At 33.4% G+C, this 15,488-nt stretch overlaps 1 protein-coding gene across 3 annotated transcripts in view; it reads left to right on the top strand.

The window, feature by feature from the left end:
• The window catches only part of LOC128233617 (uncharacterized), a 149,126-nt gene that overhangs the window by 84,726 nt on the left and 48,912 nt on the right, over positions 1-15,488 (top strand). Inside the window, exon 1 of one of the 3 annotated variants that reach the window (XM_052947388.1) lies at positions 6,366-6,864. The exons of the other annotated variants lie outside the window; for them this stretch is intronic. Coding sequence (XP_052803348.1) covers positions 6,579-6,864 — 286 coding nt within the window. The 5' untranslated portion in view covers positions 6,366-6,578. Of the gene's footprint in view, positions 1-6,365; positions 6,865-15,488 lie in introns of those variants that run through there. 3 annotated transcript variants of the gene reach the window in all.

The following is a 15,488-nucleotide window of genomic DNA, read 5'->3' as shown; positions in this document are numbered from 1 at the left end:
TAAGTATGTTAAATACGTTAACATGTAATTATTTTTTTTTTTAAATCAAGTGGTAATTACTTACCTAATTCCTATTTTGTTCTTATCTTACTTTAATTTTAATTACTGTTCTACTTTCAGAATAAATGTAGAAGTGCCCATTCAAGATGACTCATTAATCATTAATTAATTAATTAATAGCGCTTTGTTATAAGATCATGCTTTACAGCTAAACCTGATTGTAAGCGTCGCACTAAGGGTGTACAACGATAGTTCGCATGTAACCTATCGCCGTCGTTGAAGTAATATAGAGTTAATTTATTACAAACTGGTTTAACAATCACGGTTCCATAGAACAACATAAACACAGCGAGAGGAATAACTAAATAGTATTCGTAATAACTATAGAAGGCATTTCTCAACTCGATAGCTTTGAATACAAACATAGATAATTTTCTATTTATATTAGTATTTTGAGAGGTGAATAATTCTATAAATTTAATCATATTAGGTCGTGCATAATTATATTTATCAATATAAGCTTCGTATGTCAGTATACAATTTACATTCAAAAATAAAATGATATTCATCTTCCAGTAAATCACATAACTGCCATTTTCTTTCCGAATAAGGTATATCAGCTGGTATACATATTTATATTCAAAAATCGCCGTCATTGCGTTTTCATGATGGTTCTGTGTACTTTAACATTATTTTGATTTTCACAGACGATAAATTAAGTGTACTACTGCTTCGGTAAACTCACTGTTTCATTCGGTAGCGGGATATTATCTACCCTTTTATTCAAATCCCCCCACCCAAATAAAAAAGAAAAGAAAAGTTATACATTACTTATTTATGCCTAAGGGTTTCAGATGTATTTCTCTGACAAATTGAAAATTTTGTTTTGCTCGCCTGAGACTGCATTCCGTAACATTTGACATGAATCAGTTGTATGCCAACACTTCCTTCCACCTTTCTTTCTTTCTTGGAAAACAGAAGATCAAAGTTAACGTTACAGGGCCCCGTGTAATATACTACTCGTATGATATTTGCTTTCTGCACGTGGAAGGAAATGATTTTTTTAAAGGATGAAATTCGGCCTCAGCTAAAATGTTCCAATGTAGCAAAAAAAAACTAACATCGACTCTCTTGCTAGACATTAATTCGGTCCTTTTGCAAATTAAAGTAGAAGAGGTCAAGCGTCTAAATATTATAACATTAACTAATAACATTAAGGTTCGATAATCCAAGATTGTTTGCATATTCCACCGAAGTGTTAGAAGTCTGAGTAACATTTGACATTATCGCTAACAGTAGAATGTAGACGAACATTTTCCTTTAAAGAAATTTATTATAATTCAGTTTGTTTATGTTTTAATAATTTATTTATTCTCAAGAATGATTATTTTGTTTTCGAAATATCTCCCTCTGAAGATTTATTTTTAAATCAACAACTCTCTAACCTAAAAGCAGCCTTTTCTCTACGTCCAATCTTGTCTACAGACAAGATATATACGCTACTTGTTTACTCCTGAGGGCACACTATTAAATTTTAAATGTATTTCTCAGACACTTTGAAAGCATTTTTGTGTCAGTCTGAGACTTCACCATTAACATTTGATAAGATATGTTGACGTCCGGAAATGAGTTAGTAGCAGTAGCAACTTTCATACGTTTTTGTTAATATCGTCCTCTTTATGAATTCAGACTTGTGCTGGCTGCTCCTTCCTGTTTGTATTTCTGTTCGTTTGCATAGCGACGAAACATGTACAGTTTAAAATCTTATATCTGCATTAACAAATTAATTATGGAATTGTCAACAAAAAATTACTCTACAAAACGAAGGAAAGTTCAAAACGTTGAAAGTGTTGATTCGAGATCGGACGCCAATCCCTCTGTCGCTTACCACATACGTTTCGCCGTTTTGAGACTGTACACTCAAAACTGATAAAACCTGTTTGTGAAATTGGTAATATAAAAGCACTAGAGCTAACATTTGTATATCTGCATTAAGAACTTTTAAATATTCATTCATCTGTTTCCGCAAATAGTATTTTTATTTGTTCGCATTTTCTTTCTTTTGCTTTAAAATACAGACACAAGCGGTAATTATGTACTGGTCCTGGGCGTATTTGTATAATTCCAAAAGCAATTTTGAGAATGTGTGGTAATAAATATGTGATTTAAAATTCTTGTTCATAGCATGTATGCCATACCACCACAGTAATGTTCGCTAACTTTAGTCGGGAAATAAAATACTTCCAGTGATCATTTAAACAAAAGAAATTCCGTTGATAAAATATGATTGAAATACACATCAAACGATTTGTTTCTCAACAACCCATTTTCATTTGATGTACAGTGTAAATTGACTTTTCTGTTTTGCTGGTCAAACAACAAATATTTGACGTCAGGCATTTGACGTTTTCAATTACTATAGATGAGAAGAGCATAGACCATGAACGTCTTTGTCTGATGAAATACTCTGGAAGTATTAAGAAAAACTGATATCAAAGGAAGTCAAAGATGGAAAATAAACACAAAAGTTTTTAACCATGTCTTAAGAATTAGTTCTAAATGGAAAACAAGAATTGAAAGCAAACATGTTGATAGTTTCGTTGGGTTAATGCCAGACAATATCAGCATGCTCTATATTAAAATGCCACTTCACACGTTATTGCATCAACCCACCGAATGATTAGCATAATTCGAAGATACCATTTGGATTAAGAAATGTACGATATAATACATAATATTGATATGCATAGCTTCGTAGTTATTGTTACAATTATTCGTCGGGCTTTACGACTCCCTTCAGTTTTCGTTTAAAAGGTTTTCAACTGTTCTGAAACCCATGTAATACACATCAAATGGCGTGCTTTTGCAACAATATTTGCGTGAACATAGTGAAATTGATGAAATGTATTTCTGATCAAACAGAAAATATTGCCGTCAGGCGTTTGCCGTTTTCAATAACAGAATATGCGAACATTGCAAACCATGATGGTGTTTGTCTGATGATATTATCGGATGTTAAGCCTCGACATGTCGACTATCAATGTTGTAATTTTATTTAAGAAAGAAGCATGTTGCTCACTTAATGTAATTTTGTTAAACTGTTTTGTCTTTGGTGTGGGGAGTTTCGGGTTTATTTCTCTCCGTTCTTGGTCTTTTTTATTAATTTCGTGTATCTATATTGCTTAATAAATGTACATGTATGAGATAGTCATCGTAGGTAAATGGACATGTATGAGATAGTCATCGTAGGTAAATGGACATGTATGAGATAGTCATCGTAGGTAAATGGACATGTATGAGATAGTCATCGTAGGTAAATGGACATGTATGAGATAGTCATCGTAGGTAAATGGACATGTATGAGATAGTCATCGTAGGTAAATGGACATGTATGAGATAGTCATCGTAGGTAAATGGACATGTATGAGATAGTCATCGTAGGTACATTGATCATTATTGTTGCGTAGTTGTCAAGAGGAAAAGTTGTTTACTAACTCTGAAGGTAAATCGAAACGTTAGCATAACCGCAGCAGCAAAACTGAAGTTAAAAAATGATAAGATTTTCAAAAAATATACATATTACTCTTGGTACTTAACTGAAATATTCTACAAATATTCCTGTCATTATGTGTGTCAACATATACTTGGCATAGTATTATACCTTCCGAAAACTGAGCATCACGCATGATTATTGAATGATTACAAAACACATGACCTGGTGAATATAGTCCGACATAATCTTAGGTCACTTTGGGTGGTTTAGAGGAACTTTTAATCGTGCAGTAATTCCGGACACTGTTCATACATTGTAGTTAAGTATTATCAAGGTTTTAGCCAAGATAACAAAAAAAAGATATACAGTAGCCGATAGTGTGAAAGTTGTTATAATAATTTTGATTTTGTAAGGTCAATGTCCGTTAACACAATATGCAATAGGCTTTTAAAGTGGCACACTATGCAAAAAGTAAAGCAAAAATGAAAGAAAAACACGAGACAACAGTACCTTTCTATATTGCGTATCGTTTACATTAAGTTTTGAGAGGGTATCCGTCGGAATCAGAAATGATAAATAAACAGTAAAGGATCAGTTGTCATTATCTTATATTTATGCACTATAATTAGAAACATATTTCCAAAGCACGTACAAAGAGAGTTGGAACTGTATCAAACTTAAGCACATGATTTAATAATGACCAGTCGCAAAAATAAATATATGTTATTCTGCTATGCCGTCTATCAAGTGAGACACAGACTAGTTATTATAGTAAAACCGCGTCTTTCTTTTCAGGGGTGGCATTTAATTTGCAACTTAAGTTAATCATAGAGTCATGCATCATTGACTTCGTTCGTTCTTTTGGTCTGTTATTTAAAATAAATCTTACGATTAGCTACATCATTCTTAAATCCAATATGCTATACATACGAAACAGAAATTAACAAACAAAATATTTACGGCGAAACTGAAGACAACTCGATCTTACTTTCCAAGTTAGAAACATAAGATGCTGTAAATTGGCAGCTTTCAGCAGTCTTGAACACCATGTGTTGAAGCTTTCATTTTCAGTCATATTGGCTATTTTTATTATTTACGACAATTTGTATTCATTTGACAAAAATGTAATGCTAATGTAAACACAAACATTGCTCTCGTACAAAGCCATAATTGATAAGACTCATTCTTTAATCAATCTTACATACAAATCATAATAAAGTCTGCCTAATTGATAATCTTATCAAAGAAGAAGTGAACTGAACCAATTTGAATCGTTAAAATAATAGCAGAAGATAAATATGACTTTTAATATATAGAGGATGCGCCACGAGTGAAAATGTAGTTTTTTTATGATCACGAGTGAAACAAAATACGATCTTACACTGAAACAAACAAATTTTCTGTTTCTTTTATGCTTATTTTCGGAGTTTTTTTTTATTTTTTTATATATTTCTGAATTACCCCCTTTTTTGAAAAGGGTGGGCTTTACGCTGCTACCCGTGGAGCGCCCTTCATGCATAGTTATAGCTGTCAACTTTTCTACTTTCGGTTTGCTGAGAAATAGTTCTCTGCTATTCATTCTTATAGCTTAATATTCGCTCGTTTTTTATTGCAAAGCTTTATGAACAGTAAACAATAAAGTATTATTAGTGCACATATGTTCCAAAAAATAATGAAAACACGTTTTATTCTAAGATGGGCATGAATACATAACCAAATTACTACGCCGCTATTTAAAGAATGAAAATTTGGAAGGTCAAATGTGTTAGCAAAACAAATGTGGATACTCATTGGATTTTAACCATTCTTCTTAGTTTAAGACGGCATGTACGCGTGTTTTTATAGTAAGTTAATATTCAGTCATCTTACTGTCAGAGACCAGTCTGTTTCGCTTTGTTTGTTTCAAGATAAAGAGTAAATGCCACGCTAGTTTGTCGACACATTTTGAGGTGTGGGTGGGGTAAAAATATCGGATCTATCTGTAAATTGTTGTGTGAATTCTCCAGGAAGCTCATTTTACGTACTACAATGGTAAACAGTTCAAAATACATTTGAACGATGATATAAAAATTTATTTATGTTCGAACAGTTGTTTTTGTCTGTAATTTGTTTGGTATGAAAGCAAATGTTCGAACATTCAGCTTCAAAGATCAGTAAAATGATAAACGGGATAACCGGTAATAAACGGTAAGTTGTTAATTTCCAATTATATATTTATTTTAATTTATAAAATATTTCTTTCGTTTTTTTAAACATTTTTTGACATAATTAACTGAAGTCCAGTGTTCTGTTTTGATCAAGGCAAGTACATGTAACAACAAAGGAATTTAAAAGTAGTTCTGAAAGTTGATATTTTCACTCCTTATTTTGCAGTGAAAATATCAAATTGATATTTTCACTGTTGTTATTTCACTGTCAAAACCCCATATTTCATCGTAAATTATGAAAGAAAATGCACACTCTACTTATTTTTTCATACTTTCTTTATTAGAATTGCTGTCGAAAGAAAATTAGAAAAGTGGACGATTGTTAACATAAATGTCTCGATTGTCAACTCTAGAAAACGATGGAACCTGTGGTTTTTGATGGGAGAAAAACATCATTCTTCTTTTCCGTTATTTGAATACAGGTTGCCAAACAAAGTCTAAATTAAGGAATTTACCAGCAAGTATAACTGACATCCTAAAAATCAATTCATGTACTCATACCTTCAAAGCAAATCTAAAAATTGCTCGGAGGCCGCCACAGCTTGCTGTCCAAGCTGGAAACACTAGAAGCCGTAAAATGGCAGCTTTCAGCAATATTGGAAATCCAGGAAGCGCCTGCAACTATTTGGGAGAAACTTCCATTTAGAGGTGACACATTCCGAGACACCAAAGGAGCTTCTGATATCGGAGCAATGTTGGAATTATCGGAGACCTGCAGTAGTTATAGAAGGGACATTGTTTGTTCTTCTATGTTGGGTTTTGTGAACATAAGGAACGTTAGTGTTTTATGAAATCTTTAAATAAAATTAAACGGTGGAGTAACATTTTGATTTCTGTAAATATATAATATACATGGACAAAACGAAACACATGACAATATGCCTGTCTGTAAAGTTTTGGGTATAACTGGTAGTCTGGGAAATAGACTAAGACTGAATCCTGTGTTCTTGTTGGAAATAATTTTAATCCTTAATACTTTTATGATCGAAGGACGAGGAACGAAAGGTAGGACAAGGATATGCAGAAATTTCAAACGCCGTGTTGGCCTCGAAAGTGACTATTTAGAGATCATAGATACGGAGAATCGAACATGTCCACCGACTTCCGCCACCTTTAGCTTGTATCATGTGACAGCGTCTGAATTAAGTCGTGCCGACTCAATAGGTAAAAATTTGTAGTTTCGTATTTCATTGTCAACGTGTGTTGTGTTGTTTGTGGAAAATCATGTAAACAATTAAAAACTACTGAATGGTCATGAAACATAGGATAGGTGTGTTGATAGAGGAGGTGTTTTATCAAATGACTGACATTGAACAAAATTGAACAATTTTCAAGTAATCTTGCACGTTGTGGGAATCATTGGCAATTCGTATTTCAGTTTTGCATTTTCTAACTATCTGAATTAAATGCTTAAATTTTACTTAGATGTGTATTGAATTAACATGACGGCGTATTAAGATCAAGCATTTATTTAAAGATTTAAGATTTAATACAACTGCAATTTAATAATGAACAATATTTATATAAAAAACTTCTGGAACAATGACAGTAGTCGAATGTTTAAACTAAAACCCCGTTTAATATCACAGGGTCAACGCCAAAGACATAGAACACAAAAACAATCCCAAACCAGAAAGATGGACCAACAGCACAAAACTGCACATACAACACACTGAATATATATAGTGTTTATTAAGGATTGTTAGGTGCCGCCTTAGAACGGTTAGTAAAATGTAAATTTACTGGGGGTTTAAACTGGTGTGCACAACCTCACTTTTATGCCAACAATCCGAATAAACTAAAACTATAAATGGTAAATCTTATCAAAGTCTGCATTAACTTGAGGAAACTTAATAATAAAAACAATTAATTATAAACTAGTAGGTAAACCCCAAGCACTTCTATGATTCCGACTTTGCAGACGAAGGAATGCAATTCAGAGTACTTTTTTGAAAATGTGTCTATTTTATAGTCCTTAAAGATATACATGTACAGTTTACAGTTCAAAGGATAGACAAAACAACTATATTTATGTTTTAACAATTTCTAAGCTGATAATCTCATGTTGAGTGATTCATGAGTTTAGTTAATATCACTCGATAATAAAGCGTTTTACATTTTAGCGCTATAAACGCCGATTCAGAGTACGTTATGCAAAACTTTTTCAAACAAAAACAAACTAAGCAAACACAGTTTATATCATTTACATTGTAAAACAAGTTATCACAACATTATATTGATCAGTCACGTTGGTACGATGTTAGGCGGGAGTGTGGACTTGTGTTTTGGGTAAACCCGGAGAACCCGGTGGAAACGCACTTGTCCATCTTGGTGACCACACACCAAACTGACATGCATCCAGGCCGGAAATCGAACTCGGATTGCCTAGGTGAAAACCGAGAGCGCTAACCAGTTCGTCAACCGGACAACCTTATGCTAACCCGTTTGTGTATGGATAAACTCTAAAGAGTGTTTACAAAACCCGTATAAATGTATTGTTAAACGAAACGGAACTAAATACGCCACGCCATAGTTTCCCGGAATTTCCTCTTTGGTCAACTTATTACGATAGCTACCTTTCTGATGAAGAAAATAAATCAGTTAATATCCGCCGACCAATATAGGGTTGGCAACGTTTCATAAATACCTCTACACCACGAGGCTTGCATCTTTGACACGACGTTACCAAATGCGTTATTTGACACAGCTTTCTATACTTTTTCTATATGTTCCTTTATAATTGGCCCGAGTCGACCAAAATCTTCCTAAATGGTATGGCAATATCTTTCATATGGTTAGCCCAAATCTTCCAATAGTGTTGGCCAAATCTTCCTATTTAATTGGCCAATATCTTTTATTAAGTTTTCCCAAATCTAAACAATATTGTTGGACCAAATCTTTCTATATTGTTTGCCAATATCGTTCATATGGTCCGCCCAACTCTTTCTTTATTGTTGGCCAGATTATCCTTTATTGTTGGCCAATATCTTTCACATGGTTGACCATAAAAACCGCCCAAACCGCCTATATTGTTCGCCGAAGCCTTCCCAGATAGTCGGCCTAAATTTTCATATGAAGTTGCCCCATATATTCCTATACAAACATGTACATAATGTATACGAAAGATCACTCAAGCCGAGTGTGTCGTATTGGTAACGTATAACCGACATTGCAATCTTCACGACTTTAATTTTCACGTAATCTATAATTCGCGAAAGCTGTCATTTCCTGAAAACTGTTAACGCGAAATATCGCATTTTCGAAATAAGTATTTGGGTCCCTACAATTTCGGATTAACAGTGATTAAATGTATTATTTTTTTTTATCGTAGCCGAAGAATTAAAATTATATCAGTTCACCCGGGAATATTCTGTACGGACAATAACGTCTGACATTTGAAAAATCAGCCAGACTATTGGGTAATCTTTCGGTAGGAAGAGTATACATCCTGTAAAATCAGACCTTGATTTTCTAGGAAAGATAATTACAGTAAAGTCGCTCCGTATCACTGTAAACTTGTGAACCAATTACCGCGACTGGGGATAAGAATATCCCTATATTTATTCGAGAGGCAAATTACGAACATTTGGCAAATCATTATCTAGCACTTGTGTAATAATGTTGGATCTCACAGAGGCGTTGTTTCGATGACAGAAAAGATAGTTTCGCCAGATAGTAAGGTGACGGCTGCTTCGAAGTATTTACAAGTAATGCGGTTTTCTTGTGGATATCTTTTATTAAGTAAGGTACTTTTTGGTTTTATTTAAGTTTTTCTTATAAGACCTAAGAAGGGTGAGATTTATGAAATTTAAAACAAGATTTTTGGAGAGAGTCTTTCTAAATCAAAACAACATCCGATTTAGAAGCGGTATAAAATTTGCAGTCTACATAAATGTTTCACTGAGATGGATGGCGTTATCGAGTATAAAACTTCCATGTTTTTCTGTGCGGAAGATGTATTATTTGCACATGGAGGACAAAACACCAAATCCCTGGAACTGTTCTCAGACCAAATTGAATTTGATTGAATGCGTATTCCGCTGCTACAACATAAATTTCCGCTGCACGGCGAACAAGTTTCGAAGCCAGCTGTCAAATTTGTTTCAATTACAATGTCGAGATGAGAAAAAACAACTTGGCGGACATTTGTCTGAGGACTTTTTGCCTGGTAATGTTTTCTGGAAAAGGTCACTGCAGCTTGTTTTTACGTTAATTTACAGAAATATAACATGTTGCAGAATTAAAAACAATAAAAATGTGAACCATGTTTAATGGCACAAGGATAAACCGAACCATTACCATATGCTGATGATGATTAACGAAACAACGAACACGTGATACTTGTGTGAAATGTTGCAATGATCATCAAAACAAGAAAAACATGATAATCGTGGTAAATGGCACAGTGATGAACCAAACAATTATCACATGGTGATCGTGTTTAATGGCAAAATAATCAACCAAACAATAATCACATGATGCTCTTGTTGAATGGCACAGTGAAAATCCAAACAATAATTACATGATGATCGTGTTTAATGGCACAGTGATCATCTAAACAATAATTACATGATGCTCGTGTTTAATGGCACAGTGAAAATCCAAACAATAATTACATGACGATCGTGTTTAATGGCACAGTGATCATCTAAACAATAATTACATGATGCTCGTGTTTAATGGCACAGTGAAAATCCAAACAATAATTACATGATGCTCGTGTTTAATGGCACAGTGATCAACCAAACAATAATTACACGATGATCGTGATTAATGGCACAGTGAAAATCCAAACAATAATTACATGATTTTCGTGTTTAATGGCACAGTGATCAACCAAACAATAATTACATGATGGTCGTGTTTAATGGCACAGTGATCAACCAAACAATAATTACATGATGATCGTGTTTAATGGCACTGTGATCAACCAAACAATAATCACATGATGTTCGTGTTTAATGGCACAGTGATCAACCAAACAATAATCACATGATGATCGTGTTTAATGGCACAGTGATCAACCAAACAATAATTACATGATGATCGTGTTTTATGGCACAGTGATAAACCAAACAATAATCACATGATGTTCGTGTTTAATGGCACAGTGATGATCCAAACAATAATCACATGCTGATCATATTCAATGGCATACATGATCAACAGAACAATGAAGGGATGACAATCGTGTTCAGTGGCATAAATGATCAACAGAACAATATAAGGATGACAATCGTGTTCAGTGGCATAGATGATCAACAGAACAAAATAAGGATGGCAATCGTGTTCAGTGGCATAAATGATCAACAGAACAATAAAATGATGACAATCGTGCTCAGTGGCATAAATGATCAACAGAACAATAAAAGGATGACAATCGTGCTCAGTGGCAAAAATGATCAACCGAACAATAAAAGGATGACAATCGTGCTCAGTGGCATAAATGATCAACCGAACAATTAAAGGATGACAATAGATGATAGATGATCAACAGAACAAAATAAGGATGGCAATCGTGTTCAGTGGCATAAATGATCAACAGAACAATAAAAGGATGACAATCGTGCTCAGTGGCATAAATGATCAACCGAACAATAAAAGGATGACAATCGTGCTCAGTGGCATAAATGATCAACCGAACAATAAAAGGATGACAATCGTGTTCACTGGCATAAATGATCAACCGAACAATATAAGGATGACAATCGTGTTCAGTGGCATAGATGATCAACAGAACAATATAAGGATGGCAATCGTGTTCAGTGGCATAAATGATCAACAGAACAATAAAAGGATGACAATCGTGCTCAGTGGCATAAATGATCAACAGAACAATAAAAGGATGACAATCGTGCTCAGTGGCATAAATGATCAACCGAACAATAAAAGGATGACAATCGTGTTCACTGGCATAAATGATCAACCGAACAATATAAGGATGACAATCGTGTTCAGTGGCATAAATGATCAACAGAACAATTAAAGGATGACAATCGTGCTCAGTGGCATAAATGATCAACAGAACAATAAAAGGATGACAATCGTGCTCAGTGGCATAAATGATTAACCGAACAATAAAAGGATGACAATCGTTTTCAAAGGCATAAATGACTTACCGAACGATATAAACATGACAATCGTGTCCAATGGCAAAGTGATCAACCAAACAATAAACGCCATTTGTTTTAAATAGCACTCGATCGACTAAGCAATATTACATACATAGATCATACTACGTCAGTGGTCATTCCATTCTGAATGCATTATAGCAGTTTACACAAATTTGGTAATACATTACATCGAATGTGAAATTCTTTTTCTATCGCAACTACTTATTTTATTATTTAAAGCACTTGATACATAAAACGTTTCATTATAGCGCGTACAGATTCCGAAAACTAATGATATATGTGTTCACGTCAATATAACGAATATTATGATGATACAAATTCATGCTAGCGACGTCCTTTACAATTAAAACAATAAATCATTCATCAGCAATTGCAGTTACTAAGAATTGTATAGTTGCCAAATAATCCATCTTATTATATATGCTTTATTTTTTAGGGCAAATTACACCAAATCGGAAATGACTTCTAAGTGTTACATGCGTACTTTTTTCTTTCTATAAATTCAGGTCAGAGAATCAAAGCATGATTATTCCATATCAGGAAATTGGCTGCTTTCAATGTTAGTATAATTTGAAGCTAAATAGTTTTGTTTTATTTAAAAAATGACTGCACAAGATGAATTTACTTGATGTGTTTTTTATTTTTATAGATATTCATCACATTGTAACTACTCCTATGCGCGATTTATCGAATACATTCAGGGTACGTTCAACAAATGTATACTTATTTAATCGGTGGTCTATGACCTGCATTCATAAATGTGCATATGTTTAGTAATAATAGTACATTTAGAAATTGAAGAATAGAAATCTCATGAAAGTCATTATTTGTATATGAAATTCGCCATTTTTTCATCATGTGACATTATTTAATGTTATATTACAATAGGCATTTCATATGGCTTATTCCTGTTATTAAGGTGTATTGTTTTTGTTTTGTTTTTCTTGTCCACTTATGCTGACTGCATTGATTCAAAATAATATTGATGTTCATTGTATCTTATTAAACAACATCTATATGAAAGCTAAATAGTAAATTCAACCAAAGAAATATAAGCATTATGAGATGAGAAACAACGCGCTTGATATGCAGGGATATGATTGAGCAAATATTGTGTTCGAGTATTCCTTTGAAAATGTACGGGGATTATATTTTCTGACCAATACAAATAAAACAATGCTTTACACAATTTGTGAACCAAACATTCGCACAAATTTAATTAATCCAGAAAGAATTTGTGGCAGTAGATAAACGGCATAATACAAGTATATGTCAATATAATTTAGCGCTATACGCTTCTCTACATAAACCATCATTTCGAGGTGATTGCTATTACACTTCAGTGAATATATATATCTTAAACTAATGAAATATATGGTACACATACTTCCATGATATTTAAATTGCTTTTATAAAAATACAATTTCTTTATACAGTTTTTAAATATTTTAAAACGTCCTACAGGGACTGGTATTCGCTCTTTTGACACTTGCTGTTAAATAATTCTACCGCTCTTGGACTGTTCCATAATACCGTATTTGTTGATTAAATTATCTGCTGTATATCTGCATCGGGTATTGATCGTCTAGGGAGAACAACTCGGAGAGCGAAAAGGTTCTAAGATCCATTTAGGAATGTGAGGAGATAGTCTATTGTCGCCTTGAGGCCACGTAATAACCACTTGGGAGTTACTGAGACCATCAAACGCTCCTCTGGACTTCCTTATCCTGAAAACTAGAGAATAATGTTGCCAAATCACACGACCCTGTCCGACAGAATTAAGTTATGGTAATGCTTGATGGTTTGCGCGTTTTAAACAAGACAAGATGCCAAGATGTTGGAGTAGCATGGACCGAACATGTGCGATTTAAGGCCTTATATAAGACATAGCCAAGTTGTTTATTTTAGATTTGGATATTGATTGTTTTCTGTATGGTATCTACTATATTGAGTACCCTACTAATTTAATTTAAAGGTTCATTTAACTCAAAAACTTTGTCGTAGATTGGACTTAATATATTAAATATGTTTATTTACAATTATTTTTTGTTTCCATAGCTGTGTGTTCATTTGTTACACTGGTTAACCACGATAAACTGTACATTTGCTTTGTAAGATTAATCATATGTACGTTAATGGGTAATACACGTATTTAGAGATTCGGGTGGCGTTTGCTTATATAGTCGTACATACAGGCATAAACATTCCTTAGAGTATAAAGTCTGCTGGAGAAAATAAGCTGCTAAATGAGTTCTTTATTAAATCAAGTGATATTTTAGCTGGTTTTATTACCGATATATTCAATAGAAATTTGTGGAGTTTTCCCTGAAGCATGGACGAAAGGCATTATTTTTCCTACACATAAATAGGATATAAAAATAATGTAGCAAATTATGAAAGTATAATTTGGTTGAGTAACTTTGCGAAATTATTTACTTATGTCATAAATCAGAGGATAACTGCCTGGTGCGAGGAAAATAATTCCATATCTGATGCGCAGTTTGGATTTAGGAAAGGAAGGTCCACTATTGATGCTGTTTTTATACTCCATTCGCTTATTGAACACTTTTTAAATGCAAATAAACGTTCATATTGTTGTTTTATTGATTTGAAACGCTTTTTTGACTCGATATGTAGAAAAGCGTTGTGGTTTAGGCTAAATAAGTTTGGCCTAAATGGTAAAATGTTGAGAATCATACGTAATATGTATCAATATGTAAAATCATGTGTGAAAGGACGGACGTGATGTATATTCAAAATACTTTGGCTTAAGGAAGGGGAAGGTAATATCTTCGACAATGTGTTCATGTTATTTCGAGAACCCCGAGCTATATTAATAATAGGATAAACTGTGGATTAGACATAAATGATTTATGTCTCATACTTTTACTGTTTGCAGACGATATGTATATACTAGGCACGTCACCACAAGATCTGCAATCCTCGTAAGATAGACAATTTGACTTTTGTACAAACTGGGGCTTAGATGTAAACGAGGCTAAGTAGAAATAGTAGTATTTAGAAAAAGAGGTGGTTTTAAAAGAAATAAGTCATGGATCTATAGTAACGTGACCGTCGACGTTGTAAATGATTTTAATTATCTTGGAGTAACATTAAATTATACTGGTAATTTTAATCTTGATATTGAAAGCAATGAACACGTTGTTAAGTAAACTTTAACATTACGAGCCTATGTTAAAAATAGCATCACAGTTATATGATGATTTTGTTTCCCCAATAGTTTCATATGCTTCTGAAGTTTGGGGTTTTAGCAAGTCTCCACTTTTCGAAAATATTCAATTGAAATTTTGTAAAACTTAACTTGGTATAAGACAAACCGCTAGCAACGTGAGGTATACAGATATCTGAAATAGTTATGGTAAGTAAATATATATATACGAAGCTTCAAAGTCACTTTCTATATAATATTTAATGCAATGAGATATTGCATCTAAGATTTATACCACTGTTTTCATTATGCTACTTTTTACTATGTTTTGAACTGAACACCCTATATACCAATATTATTTTCCAAGTGAACATGCTTTATATCCTTTACCTTGTGAAACGGTTTTAACCTACTGATTCCTAATAAGATCCATCCTTAATATATGTTTTTACGTTATGTCTTTCAGTTTGATTTGTTTAAAAATA

Source organism: Mya arenaria, chromosome 1 (genome assembly GCF_026914265.1).
Source record: "Mya arenaria isolate MELC-2E11 chromosome 1, ASM2691426v1".
Lineage (NCBI taxonomy): Eukaryota > Metazoa > Mollusca > Bivalvia > Myida > Myidae > Mya > Mya arenaria.
Note: the sequence above shows the minus strand (reverse complement) of the source record. Positions and strands in the feature narration are given on the sequence as shown.